Genomic DNA, 15,372 nt, shown 5'->3' with positions numbered 1-15,372 from the left:
AAGAATATTTTATAGTAAACAACATGGAGGTAGAATTCACCTCATGGCTTCAGACCCATTCTCTCAGTTCCCTCATCCCTGTGCATGTGACACCAGTATATGCAGATTAAAAGGGAAGTTGCAAAGCTACATAAGGAATCAAGCTCTTGGGTTCAGTTTCTGAACACCTACCTCTTCCAAGTAAATGTTCAGTACGTCAGTTCCAGATTCAACCTTCTTCACCAGTGGTTGTTGGAGAAGCTAAATAAGAAAAGGGGAAAATAAAACAGACTAAGATCCAGAGGCTTCCCTATCCCCTAGGGTACTATACCAAAGCTCTGTCATGATCAAGGAAACAATATATACTGTGGAAAAGGTAAGACAAAGGAACCAAGATGATTCCAGTTTCCATTTAACACATCTGATGCACTTTTGCAGCCCATTGAAATAATGTAATTATGAGTTGTATATATACATGCATAGATAGATGATAGATAGATAGATAGATAGATATACCATGAAGCCCATTTCACCAGCTTTTTAGGGATCATGTTATGTCCTTTCAGACCTTGTTAAATGAAGAAGAAAGAACAGACTTACTAACTGATTGGTGCCCTCCATGGGACTGAACCCAGAAAGCATCTTCACTTCTACAATGGCCATATTGGAAGAGCCGCGACTCCCCACATAACTAAGGGCAGAAAGAGGTACATCTGTGTCAACCCGTTATTTTCACTCTTAGCAGACTCTGTAGCCCCAACGTGCGCGCGCGCACACACACACACACACACACCTCAGCTTCTATGATCCGGGTGCCCCCCCCACCAGCTCAGCTTTTCTCACCTGGTGTGGATAGTAAGCACCAAGGATCGAGGTGAAGTAACTTGCTCACATGTATCCTTTCCCACTTCTACACTAAGACTAAAGGTATCCGCAAATTTAGGAGGGGGGATGTTGTATTTCAGCACCGTCTAGCAGGAGGAAATAGATTACCAAATCAGAGCTGGGAAGAACTTTAACTATTGCACAGCTCAAACTACTCTCTTCACAAATGAGACAGGAGGTTCGACTGGAGGCAAAGACGCCCGCAGGCTCTCCTTCCCAATGCATGCTGGTTCTTTCTCATGGATCTCTGCTTACCTGCACGTAGACACAGCCCTGGCCCGAGGCCTCCAAGGTATACGCTCCAGGGATATTAGGTAGAGTCTCCTGCTGAAATACCAACCGGTTGGCAGCCTGAATGTTGAAAGCACGCTGGAAATTCTCACTGGATTTCACAGCCAGGTTGACTTCCTCAGACGGCACATAGGCAGTGGTGGCGTATTTGGCAAGAGCTTGGAGGGCAACTACAGTATCCTGAAGAAAACGGTGGGGCATATGCTTACATTTTGTGAGCCACTGGAATTAACTTCAAATAACCCGATAACCTACGTGTCTGGCTGTTCACTAGTGTCGATGACGCCTCTTCTTTTTTTTTCTAAAATTTTTTTTTTAACGTTTATTTTTGAGACAGAGAGAGACAGAGCATGAATGGGAGAGGGTCAGAGAGAGGGAGACACAGAATCCAAAATAGGCTCCAGGCTCTGAGCTGTCAGCACAGAGCCCGACGCGGGGCTCAAACTCACAGACCGCGAGATCATGACCTGAGCCCAAGTCGGCCGCCTAACCGACTGAGCCACCCAGGCGCCCCGCTGACGACGCCTCTTCTAAGTATGTAAGAGCCACATTCATCAATGCCGGGGAAACCGACATAGAAATCATATCTTGTCTGTCTAGAAAATTGTCATCAAGTTGTTATGACACATCTATAGGTTATCGGGTTCATCTCATATTCGTCTTCAACCAAACCTAGCTTCAGAATGGGCTATAGTTAGAAGCAAGTGGGTAACTGTTCAGTATATATTTTACAGTTTCCTTATTTGGAGAGGAAATAGCAGTAACATAATAGCCCTAAAAATTGCACATTCTTCAAAGTCATTTAGCTCTGTGATGATCTTCTATGGCACAGCTGGAGAGGATATCAGGGTACCCTTCCTTGCGAACTAAGGCTTCTTCGCCGCTGTGCCATGTGACCATCTTTTCTTCACTTGGATAGAAGACAGATAAGCTGCCACCAAGAAGGCAAGGCATCAGAACTTTTCCATTCTGAAAATATGATTTATATAAGTGACAACTAGAGGAAAGAAAAAACAGAACGAGATGTCCAGCAAATTGCTATATTTTACTGCTATGAGAATATCTACATGCTCGACACTTTGTACAGTATCTACAGAATAAGGGAACCCCACATCTTCCTATCCCAAATGAAAAAGAACAGCTGTATTTAGACATCATACTGTCGTATAAAAGCCTGGGTGGCTCAGTCGGTTAAGCGTCCGACTTCGGCTCAGGTCATGATCTCACGGCTGGTGGGTTCGAGCCCCGCGTCGGGCTCTGTGCTGACAGCTCCAAGCCTGGAGCCTGCTTCGGATTCTGTGTCTCCCTCTCGCTCCCTGCCCCTTCCCCACTTGCACTCTGTCTCTTAAAAAAAATAAATATTAAAAAAAATTTTTTTTGAAAAAACAGGAAGGCAGGTCACCCACTCTGGGGAAGCTGCGAACAAGTGATTCCTATGCAGCTTGACTATCTACAAACAACTTTTTATCTACTCTCCATGAACTTGATCCCAAAAGGTCCTTATTGCTCCAATATGTGGAAACAATTCAAGAAACGAGACCTCATCTCTGGCTGAAAAACCACTGTGGGTGACATGTGCCTTCTTGTAATAGCTAAGGATTTTATTAGAAAACAATTCTGACATGTATCTGTCACTGAGAGTTCTAAACACTTCACTCACAGTGTTCTGAAATTGTATATCATAATTATTTAGGGCTCAGCAAGAAAGAAGTCCTTCCTGATCTTTGGCCAAGAATTTCCTTGAAGGAAGGAAGGATAGTACCATTTAATTAATTAATTAATTTATTTATTTAGAAAGAGAGAGTGCAATCAGGGGAGGAGGAGAGAGAGAGAGAGAGAGAGAGAGAGAGAGAGAGAGAATCTCAAGCAGGCTCTACGTTCAGTGCAGAGTCCGATGCAGGGCTCAATCTCACGACCCTGGGGTCATGACCTGAGCCAAAATCAAGAGTCAGACACCCAAGTGACTGAGCCACCCAGGTGCCCCAGTGCCATATAATTTTTTTTAAATTCCTATTAAGGCATTACCATATTCAGTTTCAGTGCTCTTAACATCTTTACCAGACAGTTCATCAGTTAGAATATATTCTTTTTCCAGGTCTAATTTACATGTTATACCCTCAACGAAACTGGCCCTAATTTCAACGAGTCAGAATACAATCTTTACAAAGACAAGAAATATGTTTTTTTGAGTATTTTGTATGATCAGTGAGTCAGATATGGTACGTATTTAATAACATTTGCAGCACAAATGAATTAATGACTAGTCTCTGTATAATCATCTAAGACGATTTTTATGATACTATTTGAATATATCATGCGATTTTACATCTTTTTCCCAACTGCCACCAAATTCAAGTTCTCCTTACCCCTAACCTAGACAAATGAAAGAGTGTCCTATCTCTTCAAATCCAGTGTCTCTCTCTTCAGAACCATCCCCTACACTAAGTAACAGTAAGTAACAGGTTAATCTTTCTGACACAAAGTTAAAAAAATTAATAGCTTCTCAGAATGGGCAAAATCTTGAGTCTGATACACAAGGGCCCTCCATGGTATAAACCTGTCCGAACTTTCTAAACTGAGGTCCCGTTATGCATTGGCTAACCCAGTTTTCCCGACAGTCATTCTATACTTTTGCAAACTGTTGTCTCTGCTCATGCCATTTCTCCTTCCTTGTAATAGTTGTCCCTCCAAATGTTACATATCCTTTTATTTATTTGTTTGTTTGTAAGTAGGTTCGACACCCAACATGGGGCTTGAACTCACGACTCCAAGACCAAGAGTCACATGCTCTACCAACTGAGCCTGTCAGGTGCCCCTGCCTATGCTTTTAGATCTACCTCAAATGCTACTCCCCTGAAGACTTTTCTTATCCTTCAAGTTGTTGTAAGCTCTCTTTCCCTTTTTAAGTGCATTATTTTGTATCTTTTGTTCCTTTCTGGTATAACCAAATCCTGCTCTGTCGTTATAGAGCTTTTCCTAACTTTACTTCTAGTTTGTGAACTTTTTTTTTTTAAGAGTCCAGTGAGGCATTTTATTTGCATGAGCATATTCTATCCCTAGGAAAAGAATTCCCGGGATTTTCCCTCCTGTGTGTTTTCATCCTGCTTCCTCATGGTCCATGATGCCACCTGAGGTTGTCAGTACAATGAAACCAGCTGGCAGGAGGGGAGCAGATTATTCTGCCATTTTTCTAGACCTTTGAGCTGTACATCAAACCTGGGGCTGATCACTCCACACTTGTTTAGCCTCCCCCCCACCCCCCATGAGGTTTCCAATAATTTTCCCAGCTCTGTGAGCATCGATGATTTCAAATTCGCCAATGCAACCATGCTTCAGTATCACAGTTAGAAATCAGACGATGACTTTGGAGCATGACCCAATAAGAACCTGGTGTTTGCTTCTCTTTTCAGCATTGTCAATGCTCTTGAGAGCCTCTGCCAGGACATTCATGTGCACTGTTATGGCGGCACGAAAAGATGGCGGAAAGAGCTAGTTTGTGAACTTTTTAAAGTAGAAACTGTATATCTTACTAGCTTCCCAATACCTGCAACAGAAGGAAGTATACCTGTAAAATCTTGCTTTTATGTTTCTGACTCCATAATTGGCTTTCTAATCTGTTAATGTATAATTTAGCCATAATTATATATGTCCTATTCACACATAAAACACTGATCTTATAATGTTTCTCTCTATTCCATTATGTTTCATACTCTACAAAGGAAGAGAATTAAGTACATATAGTACTATTTTTGTGTTCATATGACCCGTTGTTATGAACCCTATATATTTTTCACACGTTTTTCTTCCCTCCCTATAGAATTATACGTCTCTTGACCTAGAAGTCAAGGGCAATAGTTTTTTTGTCTTGTTTTTGTTTGTTTGTTGTTTTGTCCTCTCTCCACACAGGACCTAATACTACCTGATAAGTCGAGGTTGGAGAGTGGGTTATTTACCTGAGTAGAAGAGAAGCCCCCATATGCGTTGCGTTGCTTGGCCAACCAAGCCACTATGGCAGTGGCCTTGGCTATCTCCTTTTGAGTCAGGCTGGCTTTGCTAAGCTGGGCTAATAAGATATATGCTGTAAGTTCCACATCTACAGCCTCAGGCTCAGACCAAGGTCTGGCATCCTGGGACCGAGTAGGCTTTTGGCTCCAGTGAACGGACTCTCCTGTGGAGAAAGAAGCATAATCAGGAAGGTCTTAGAAGGAGATGATTTCCCATATTCAATGTGTAAATGCTACACCTCAGAGCAGAGCAAGCACCAGCCAAAAATTAATCATGAGTTAGAAAAAAAATATTTCTCAGAATCTTCGGGTGTATTGGCCATTATATTTACACAGGGATGTGTGTGTATACGTGTGTGTGTGTGTGTGTGTGTGTGTGTGTAGAGCCATCCATAATTCCTCGAGGTGAAGCTGAGAGTGTCAACAAATGCCTCCAGCAATCACATGAAAACCACTCTTGTTAATTTATAAATTCTAATGCCAGTGGAGATAGGTAAGTAGAAACTTACAAGAATCTTATGTGTTTGGGGGCATGTTTTTGGCGTGTAGAATTTTGTTAATTTTTTAGCCTTTATTTTACCTAATCAACAGTTTAACATTTTAAGAATAAAAATGACAGGATATGCGTAAGAACTCTGAGAAATCATAGAAAAATGCTAATGAGGGTGAGCAAATAGAAGATGAGACTAAAACAGAACTCTAGGACAACCAAGATGACAGATAACTCAAAGAAAGGGATGAGCAAATGGAAATAAAAAGAGCGAAAGCTATGGGAATGCAAGCTGGTGCAGCCACTCTGGAAAACAGGATGGAGCTTCCTCAAAAAAGTAAAAATAGAACTACCCTGGGACCCAGCAATTATACTACTAGGCATTTATCCAAGGGATACAGGGGTGCTGTTTCAAAGGGACACATGCACCCCCATGATTATAGCAGCACTATCAACAATAGCTAAAGTATGGAAAGAATCCAAGTGTCCATCGACGGATGAATGGATAAAGAAGATGTAGTATTTATATACAATGGAGTATTACTCAGCCATCAAAAGGAATGAAATCTTGCCCTTTGCAACCACGTGGATAGAACTGGAAGGTATTATGCTAAGTGAAATTAGTCAGAGAAAGACAAAAATCATATGGCTTCACTCATACAAGGACTTTGAGACAAAACAGATGAACATAAGGGAAGGGGGGCAAAAATAATATAAAAAACAGGGAGCGGGACAAAACAGAAGAGACTCATAAATATGGAGAACAAACTGAGGGTTACGGGAGGGGTTGTGGGATGGGGAAAGGGCTAAATGGGTAAGGGGCACTAAGAAATCTATTCCTGAAATCATTGTTGCACTATATGCTAACTAATTTGGATGTAAATTAAAAAAAAAATTAAATTAAAAAAAAGAAGAGTGAAATCTAGAAGTTTAATTAATTATCCATTTAAAGATAATAAATAAATAGCCCACAGGAGGCAATCTAATTGGAAAAACATAAAAGAAAACATGTGAGCCTGCAATGCAAGATAATGGAAAAGAGATAATCTCATTAAATCAATATACACTGGAACAGGTATGTGCAACCCACGGTCTGAGACACTCATTTCATGACACATAAAAGAAAACATGTGAGCCTGCAATGCAAGATAATGGAAAAGAGATAATCTCATTAAATCAATATACACTGGAACAGGTATGTGCAACCCACGGTCTGAGACACTCATTTCATGACTAGAGTCGCTTATGTACCAGTCAAAAAACTACCCAGAACCCAGGACAGGACAACTTAGTAATGACATTCATACAAATGAAGGCCAAGAGTAAGCTTTTACCTGGAGGTCTGATTTTAACCCCACAGCTAGATCAATAAAATGCTTGTTAGAACATCAAATAGTATTCCAAATACATCCAAAAGTTTTTAGGGTGCCTGGTTGGCTCAACCAGAAGAGCATGAGACTCTTCATCTCGGGGTCATGGGTTCGAGCCCCACATTGGGTGTAGAGATTATGTCCATAAAGTTTTTAAAGGACCTTGAGAAGTCTCTCTTATCCCGTCAACCTCAGTGAACTCATAGCAAAGAACTGTCAAAGACGGGCAAAAGGGGGGATTCTACAACACCAAGGGGTCCTTTGACTAGCTCCCACCGTTTGTTTTCTCTTTGTGTTAAAAGTATAACAACGCCTTTTAAGGACTTCCATGGGCTTTCTTATAAAACCCTCAACAGTGACCTAATGACTTCACACCTTGTGCTAAAAGGAATCCTCTCTAAGACTGAATATATGTGGGACTACGGGGACTAGGAACAATCACAGATAACTCACAGCGCATTTCCACAATTGCGACAAAACACTCCTAACATGGCCAACATACCTGTGATGATAGCCTGCTGGTCTAACTTTTCAAGAAGAGTGTTTCTGATGTCCATCTCCCCAGCCAGAGAGAAAGTATAAGCTAGTAGGGCCTGTGTGTAGAGGCTGTTAGTGGAGGAAACAGAACTCCTGAGGCACCGTAGGCCCCGACTCACCATCGGGTCCTAAAAGGTACAATGAAGAACTGAGTTTATAAGGCATTCCTTTGAAAACGGGAAGTGATAAGGAAGTCATCGTATCCTTGAGTCTACAAGGGTGAACAGTAGGTGCATGTCTCTAGAAGTAGGCATAATAGGAAGGATAGACAGAGGAGGCCCTAGAGACACGCACCTGTATGGTTTTGCTCATCTCCAGCAATGCAGCTGTGATGTATGCAGTCAGGGAAGTCTCATCCTCAACGCCACCCTAGAGGATGCAGGGAGACGAGGTCAGGGCCACAGGCAGCACAGCGCATTGTATGACTCGTGCGCAGATTGCAAAAAAGTATCCCCTCTGAATGGGTGGATTAAACAAGCAAACAGACAATCACAGGGGAGGGGATATGGAGAAAAATCTCTTATTCTCGGGTTCTTCCTGAATCTGAGCCTCCTCAAACAGACATCCTCTCACGAAGCAGAAGGCCCCGGGGGCGCCTGGGTGGCTCAGTTGGTTAGCGTCTGACTCTTGATTTCAGCTCAGATCACGAGCTCACGGACCAAACCCCAAGTCTGGGCCGACAGCTTGGGATTTTCTCTCTCCCCCTCTCTCTGCACCACCCCCTCCCCTTCGTGCTCACTCTCTGCCTCAAAATAAAGAAAATAAATTTGAAAAAAAAAAAAAAGTCCAGCCTCTTCTCCAGGGGGGAGATCAGATGGCACCCACCCCGTTTAATGCCTTTCATGGAAAGATATTAGCAAGTTTTTAAAAATAGCTAATCACAATTGCTATCCTCATTCGGGAGATAAGAAAATAAACCCTTAAAAGGCTAAATGGCTTGCCGGAGATTACACAGCTAATAAGCAGCAGGAGTTGAACCCAGGGAGTTTAACTATGGAGCTCCTGCACCAAATCACTAAAGCTTGCTACACAGGTGATGGGTTTCTTAAGAGCCTGGCCGGGGCTGGTGGGCAGGAAGAGGAAACATCTCCGCCATCTTGTTCAAGTCAAGCCCTGGCTTGTGCTACTCCCACGTGTATTTCAGTGTATAAGGGGACAGAGATTTGGAGACACTGACAAAATCTGGCATAAGGAATGTACTAGTGAATCCTATACAGAGACTTTCTTTTGTTTAATACTCAAACTGTTTTAATTGAGGCCCCAGAATGGCAGTGTAAATGATTTCCCTAGCAATGTACATACAAATCTTTCCTTCACTGGGTATATTCCGAATTGAACAAATTCTCCTGAAGCATCAACACCTCAGCCTGTGTTTGGGAGGGGTACAGGCAATGTAGTGAATGCAGTCCAGCGGCTATGGTTCAAAACAGAGTCCTACCACTCATTACCATTCACCTTGGGCGGTTTACTTAATCTCTGCACCTTCATCTGTAAAATGGGAGTGATAGTGGTATACCGGCACCTAGCTGATTAATTGGCTGTAAACATTAAATAATATCAAATAAACGAAGTGCTTGGAACAGTGCCTGGCACAGAGTGAACCTCTTACAGAAAACACTGGACTGCCTATGGGTCGTCACCAGAGAAAGTGGCTTCGCTTCTGATTCAGGGAGATAGTAAAAGACGCAGCGAACGTCTAGTCCAGTGGTTCTCACGCCTTCGGGAATATCAGAATCACCTCGAGGGCTTGTTAGAAATACAAATTTCTGGCCCACGCCCTCCAGAGTTTCTCAGAGTAGGCGGGGTAGGAACTGGAATTTGTATTTCTAACAAGTTCTCAGGTGCTGCTGCCGCTGATCTGAGGACCACAAGTTGAGAGCCTTGTGCTAGTACATGTTCTCGTTTTCTACAGACGTGGAAGCTTGTGGCTCAGACTGGTTGAGTACATTGACCGGGGTCACCCAGAGCCAGGGCTCAGACCTGAAGGACACTGACTCCCAGGCCTATGCCCTTTTGATTCTGCTCAGTCAGAGGTGCAAGCTCCTCCCAGATGTGGTGATGGGCTGAGAGCCCTGGGGTGGATTTGCACCTTCATAGCTGTGTGTAAGAGCTTTCCCACATTGGCATAGCAGCCGCTGGGGAGCTGGTTTTCCGCCATCCACTTGAGAGCATCCTGGATATTCTTCTCATCAATGAAGATGAATTCCTGAGCTTGGCCAAAGCATTTGGTGACAAACGCTGTCAACCTACGTGGGTAAAGAGAAACATGTGGCATGAAGGGGGGGATTCCCCAGTGAGGGTGCAACAGTTCCGTCATTTATTCTGGCGTATGGTTCCAGAAGGGGATTGAGGAAACATAATGCCATAGGAGCCTAGAAAAGGGAAGTATTAATGGGTATTAATGGGGACGAGAACAGGGGAGGCACAAGCTCAAGGAGAAGGGTGAGGGGCTTGACCCTACATGAGGCTGAAATAATCAGTATTAAAGGAGTAGAAGACGGATGTAAGAAGGAATGGGGTTAAGGGAAGAGGTAGAGAGGAATAGTTCCACAGGCCCAGAAATGACACTCTGGGATCCACTGAGAATTGGGCAATATTACCAGGTGTTTCCATTTTCATCCTGCTCCCCAAAGGCACTGTATGAGCCATTGCTGTGTTTGTACAGTAGCTCCTTCTGGTACCCTGGGAAGCCAGATACGGGGTTAGATCACAGGACCAACTTCAAAAAAAACACGGCTTTCAAGACTTTCAGGGATGTGGGCCACTTTGGAGGGAACCTCCCTATATCTTATTAGCCTATCATAGCCCCTAGAGAATGCGTTCAGGAAGAAAAATCGAACCAACTCACCGAGCTCCAGGAAACCCACTGCCCGAGACCTGATTTCCTCAGTCAGCAGCCTTGCCCTCTTCAGATACTGCAAGACGTAGATTATGGGAGCAAACAATACCATGTTCTGCTCCCCACAGCCCCTTGGCATCTGTACCAGATTGTCTAGGTTCTGGAGGGCTGTGCCCATAATGTCTCCTGAGATCCAAAAGAAGAGAGAAAGTGATGGTAGAGAGAAGAAAGAAGCCTTCTGATTTATTGTCATTGATTTAATTAAAAAAAATTTTTTTTTTACAGTTTATTAATTTTTGACAGAGAGAGAGAGAGAGAGAGAGAGAGACAGAGCATGAGTGGGGGAGGGGCAGAGAGAGAGGGAGACACAGAATCCGAAGCAGACTCCAGGCTCCGAGCTGTCAGCACAGAGCCCGACGCAGGGCTCGGACTCCAGACCGCGAGATCATGACCTGAGCCGAAGTCGGACACTCAACCGACTGAGCCACCCAGGCGCCCCATATTGTCATTCATTTGACAAACACGTATCAGCTATCATTTAGTTGAGTACCTACGCTGTGGCCTGGGAGACAGTAAGTCAAGTACAGTCTTCATCTCAAAAGATCATAATCCGAGGGGCAAACAATTACAAAACATTACAAATAGAATTCATTATAAACAATTATAATATAGTGCGATCATTTTGGGTGCACACAAGGTGCTGGAGCACACAGAGAAGAAGTACATGGGTTACCTAAGGGCGTGGAGGGTTGTAAGAAGACACGTCACGGGCTGGTGGGTAACATAACGAAACCTACAATACTTAGACTCAATCTCTAAGTTCCTCCCCTGCGTATAAATGCATTGTCCTCCAACTCACCATGTTCCTGCCAAAGCAAACACAATCCTGATCCCCTTTTCCAAGTTATACCTACTGACCTAGCCATATATTTTATACACCCGTAAGCCTGATCTAAGTGACCCATTGACATCTGCACTTTTAGCCATTAAGTTCAATTCAAATCTATAAATACATACTGAATGTCAACTATGTGGCAATAACTGTGCTAGAATCAAATAAAAAAAGAGGTGGGGCGCCTGGGTGGCTCAGTCCATTAGACGTCCGACTCTTGATTTCAGCTCAGGTCATGATCTCACAGTTCATTAGATGGAGCCCCACATCGTGTTCCATGCTGACAGCCAAAGCCTACTTGGGATTCTTTCTCTCCCTCTCTCTCTGCCTTGCATGCTCTCTCTCTCTCTCTCTCTCTCTTTCAAAAAAAAAAAAAGGGGGGGGGTGACCCTTGTCCTCAAGGAGCCCACAATGCAGCGTGAAAGACAGACATAGACAGTGAGCTACATCCTACAATAAAAATGAGTGTTACACTAGAGGTCTGACTCAACTACAGTCAAAATAGAGAAATTTTATCGTGGAAAGGATCTTAGCAGGGGATCAGAGTAAAGAAATGATCTAACATACACAGGGCTCCTAGTATATGCTAGATATTGTGGTGGCAACTTTATATTTAATTTTTACACCAATCCAGAGAGGTGGGTTATCATCACAGTCTCACAGAAGGGGGGGTGGGGGAAGGATCGGAATTGTTTATTTATTCAAGGTCATGTGGCTATTAAATGGCAGAACTGGGATCCCAACCTGGTTTGATATGATTTTCAACCTCATGCTTTTCTACTCAATCCCTCTCCTTGTCCAGAGAAGTGTCCTGTCTGTGTAAATATGGTGTTATTTCCCCTAAGCTATACTCAACTAGATAAATTCCTCATTTTTTAAAGGTTGCTACAAACATTATGTCTCTCCTCCACTCAGTTTATAGACCACCTGAACCTAAACGCATATGAAGCTTCCCTGACCTTTAACCTCTTCCTATCCAGGCTCCTTTCTGTTTTTAACTACCATAGACATCTAATCCCACATGTACTGTTATCTAGAGGCTGTGTTTGCCCACTACATAGAATAAGCTCTTCTTCTGTCCCTTCTAATTTAACATATCTTCCCTCAGATAGGTCCACATGCCTCAACCCACTCCACACTTTCAGCAACTTTCAGCCCCATTTTTTTTTTTTTTTTTTTTTTTTTTTTTCCTTTTGAGCAAGAATCTCTGGCTATTTACCCAGAGCCGCAACATAAGCCTTGGCTGAATCAGGAACCACATCCACAGGGAGCTCCAAGGAAATGGATTCTGAAACCACTTGTCCTGTGAGAGGCAGAGAAAAGGGGAAAGCATAGAAGGTCAAAACAGTGGGAGTTCAAGCCCATACCATAGAAAACCCTTCTATAATCCAGGGTTGTCTGTACCCAGTCCTTGCTATGGGATGGAGGCAAATTTCTTTTAACCTATTCATAGTGCTCTTTGCTGAAAATAAACTTAAAAAAAAAAAAACAACACACGATTGTGTTGTACATTTTTTCTTCATCCTGTCTCTCAGCTAATTGGTCCTATTAGGGACAGCACCCTTAGACTCTCCTATCCTTTCTTGTCCTTTATATTCCTCCTTTGGCCCAAGAAAGTCTCCCGTTGGCTACGGGAATTCTCAGTACCAACCCCTCGCTGCACTCACCCACCTTTTGGGCAAAGCAATGAGCTGTGTGTCTTCTCCACGAGGACTCCTTCAGGCTGACATGAAGAGAGACATAGGGTGAAAACAATGAAGGTGAATGTCAGGGCAGGTGGCCCTGAAGGAACAGGAAGTGGATGGGAAATGGGGAGAAAAGGCCCTCCCTGTGCCCCCAGGGTTTCTCCCAACAAGAGAAAACAGAGCTTCTCCTTGAAGCTCAGGAGAACTCCATTTCTTTTCTTTTCTTTCCTTTTTTTAATTTTTTTAATGCTTATTTATTTATTTTGAGAGAGAGAGAAAGAGAGAGAGAGCGCATGAGCCAGGGAGGGGCAGAGAAAGAGGGAGAGAGAGAATCCCAAGCAGGCTCCACACTGCCAGCGCAGAGCCCGATGTGGAGTTCGAACTCACAAACCGTGAAATCATGACCTGAGCCAACGTCAAGAGCGGGACGCTTCACCGACTGAGCCACCCGGGCACCCTGAGAACTCCATTTCAACACAGGGATGGATCTACCAGTAAAATTCTTTCTGTGCAAGGGCTAGAACTAAGGGCAAGTTTAGGTCACTTCTAAGAGGCAATGATTGGCAATGGGGTTCATGAGGGGATAAAAAAAAGCAGCAAATGCCGATAGTAGAGATTTTTAATAAGAGAAACTAACATTCGTTGAGGGTCTATACCCGGCACTGTATTAGGCACTGTCATAGAGCATTGGTATGGGGTAGGCAAATAATTAAGGGCAGAAAGGGGTCACAGAAGAAGGCAAATGAGCTATCTGACTGCACTTGGAGTCAGACAGCCATGGGAGACCAACCGTACGGCTAGACACACACACAGCACCCCCGGGGTGCCTGCTATCTCTATCTCGTGAAGCTAAGCCTGCAGAAAACTCACCTTGACCAGAACTGGTTTGATGAGTGTGTCACTTTGGCCCTTTTCTGGAACAAACCCCTTCTGCCTCCCACAGAGTTCATCGCTGTCCAGAATCTTGGTAGTAACAGTAAAGTTTACATGACCTGACAAGAAAGAAGGAGAAAGGAAGGCATTAGCCCTGTTGCCGGAGGTCCAAGGAGGTCTCTTCCCCTCCAGACCAGTGCTCCTTAAACTTAATGGCGTTCAAAGACCAGTGGATCTTGTTACGACACAAACTAAGTGGATCTGGGGTGGGGCCTATATCACATTTCTCACAAATTTCCGGGTGATGTCAATAATGCGGGTCCAGTGTGGTAGGCCGCCTCTAAGGGTCCCCGATTATCTCTGCATCCCGGTATTCATACTGCTGTGTCAGTTCCTCTCAAAGCGTGGGCTGGATTAAGTGACTGGCTTCCAAAGAGGAGGATAGGACAGAAGCAATGAGATGCCACTTCTGAGATTAAGTTACAAAAGACTATAGCTCCTATCTCAGGGGCACTCTTTCTCTTGGGCCCCTTACTCTGCAGGTGGCCAGCTGTCCTGTCATGAGGCCGCCCGGTGGACAGATTCATGTGACAAGAAACTGAGGGAGGCCACCAGCCCACAGCTGAGGCCAAGAACCGCAGCCTGTGTGGGACAGAGGCTTTGGAAGCGGATCCTCCTCTAGTCAAGTCTCCAAATGAAAACATAGCCCTGGGTGACAATTTGATTGGTATTTGATGAGAGACCTTGAGACAGAGGCACCCTGCTAAACAGTACCTAGATTACTGGCCCACGGAAACTGGGTGATGAGAAATGTTTATTCTTTTAAGCCTCTAAGTTTTCAGGGTGGTTGTATCAGATAGGTATTAGATAACTAATGTATTAGGTAACTAATACATCGGAAGACCATACTTTAAGTCGCCAGGATCTTATCTTAAGAGCAAATGACATCTCTTAGGGCTATTGTGATGGTTAGATGAATTCGTACAGGTCAAGCAGCTAGAACAGAGGCTGGCCCTTAGTAAGTACCTGATTAATAACAAGACTCTATAGCCCTTGTCCTGCCATAAATATCAAAAGCTCCCCTTTTCGCACTCAAAATAGTCTCATTTGGATAACTTTTTGGTCATCGATCAAAGAGCATTTGCTTATTTATTGATGGCATAGGTTTAGAGGGCAAAAATAGAGGCAAATAAAATGAAAAAGCAAGAACAAAGCGAACGCAGGAGAGGAAAGGGTAACGTTCTCAATGACTGAGCTTTGCTCTATGCTTCTCTTGCTCCCTCCACCCCCTCCTCCTCTTACCCAACTTGATAGCTGTGATATTCCAGTGATAGCTTTTTGCTTCATCAGCACAGAGACAGCTGGAGTCCTGAGGACCTGTCCACGATTCCACCCGGTACTCATCGGATTTAGCCAGGTGAGTGTGAACCTGAAGATGTTTAGGAAATATAAAGGGTCTGAGTACAGGAAGCCACGCACAGAGGCTTAGGAAAATGGGGAATCGCGTCCCATCTCTTTCCCGGGGTC

General features: G+C 43.8%; 1 protein-coding gene across 1 annotated transcript in view; it reads right to left on the bottom strand.

Moving 5' to 3' along the window:
• The window catches only part of A2ML1 (alpha-2-macroglobulin like 1), a 42,445-nt gene that overhangs the window by 3,158 nt on the left and 23,915 nt on the right, over nucleotides 1–15,372 (bottom strand). The window contains 14 exon segments of the mRNA XM_032593768.1: nucleotides 172–240; nucleotides 580–670; nucleotides 823–950; nucleotides 1,120–1,335; nucleotides 5,109–5,323; nucleotides 7,522–7,684; nucleotides 7,851–7,925; nucleotides 9,646–9,802; nucleotides 10,157–10,238; nucleotides 10,405–10,581; nucleotides 12,507–12,590; nucleotides 12,959–13,010; nucleotides 13,843–13,964; nucleotides 15,148–15,274. Of these exon segments, the coding sequence (XP_032449659.1) occupies nucleotides 172–240; nucleotides 580–670; nucleotides 823–950; nucleotides 1,120–1,335; nucleotides 5,109–5,323; nucleotides 7,522–7,684; nucleotides 7,851–7,925; nucleotides 9,646–9,802; nucleotides 10,157–10,238; nucleotides 10,405–10,581; nucleotides 12,507–12,590; nucleotides 12,959–13,010; nucleotides 13,843–13,964; nucleotides 15,148–15,274 (1,758 nt within the window).

The sequence above is a fragment of the Lynx canadensis genome, chromosome B4, assembly GCF_007474595.2.
Source record: "Lynx canadensis isolate LIC74 chromosome B4, mLynCan4.pri.v2, whole genome shotgun sequence".
NCBI classification, from domain to species: domain Eukaryota; kingdom Metazoa; phylum Chordata; class Mammalia; order Carnivora; family Felidae; genus Lynx; species Lynx canadensis.
Note: the sequence above shows the minus strand (reverse complement) of the source record. Positions and strands in the feature narration are given on the sequence as shown.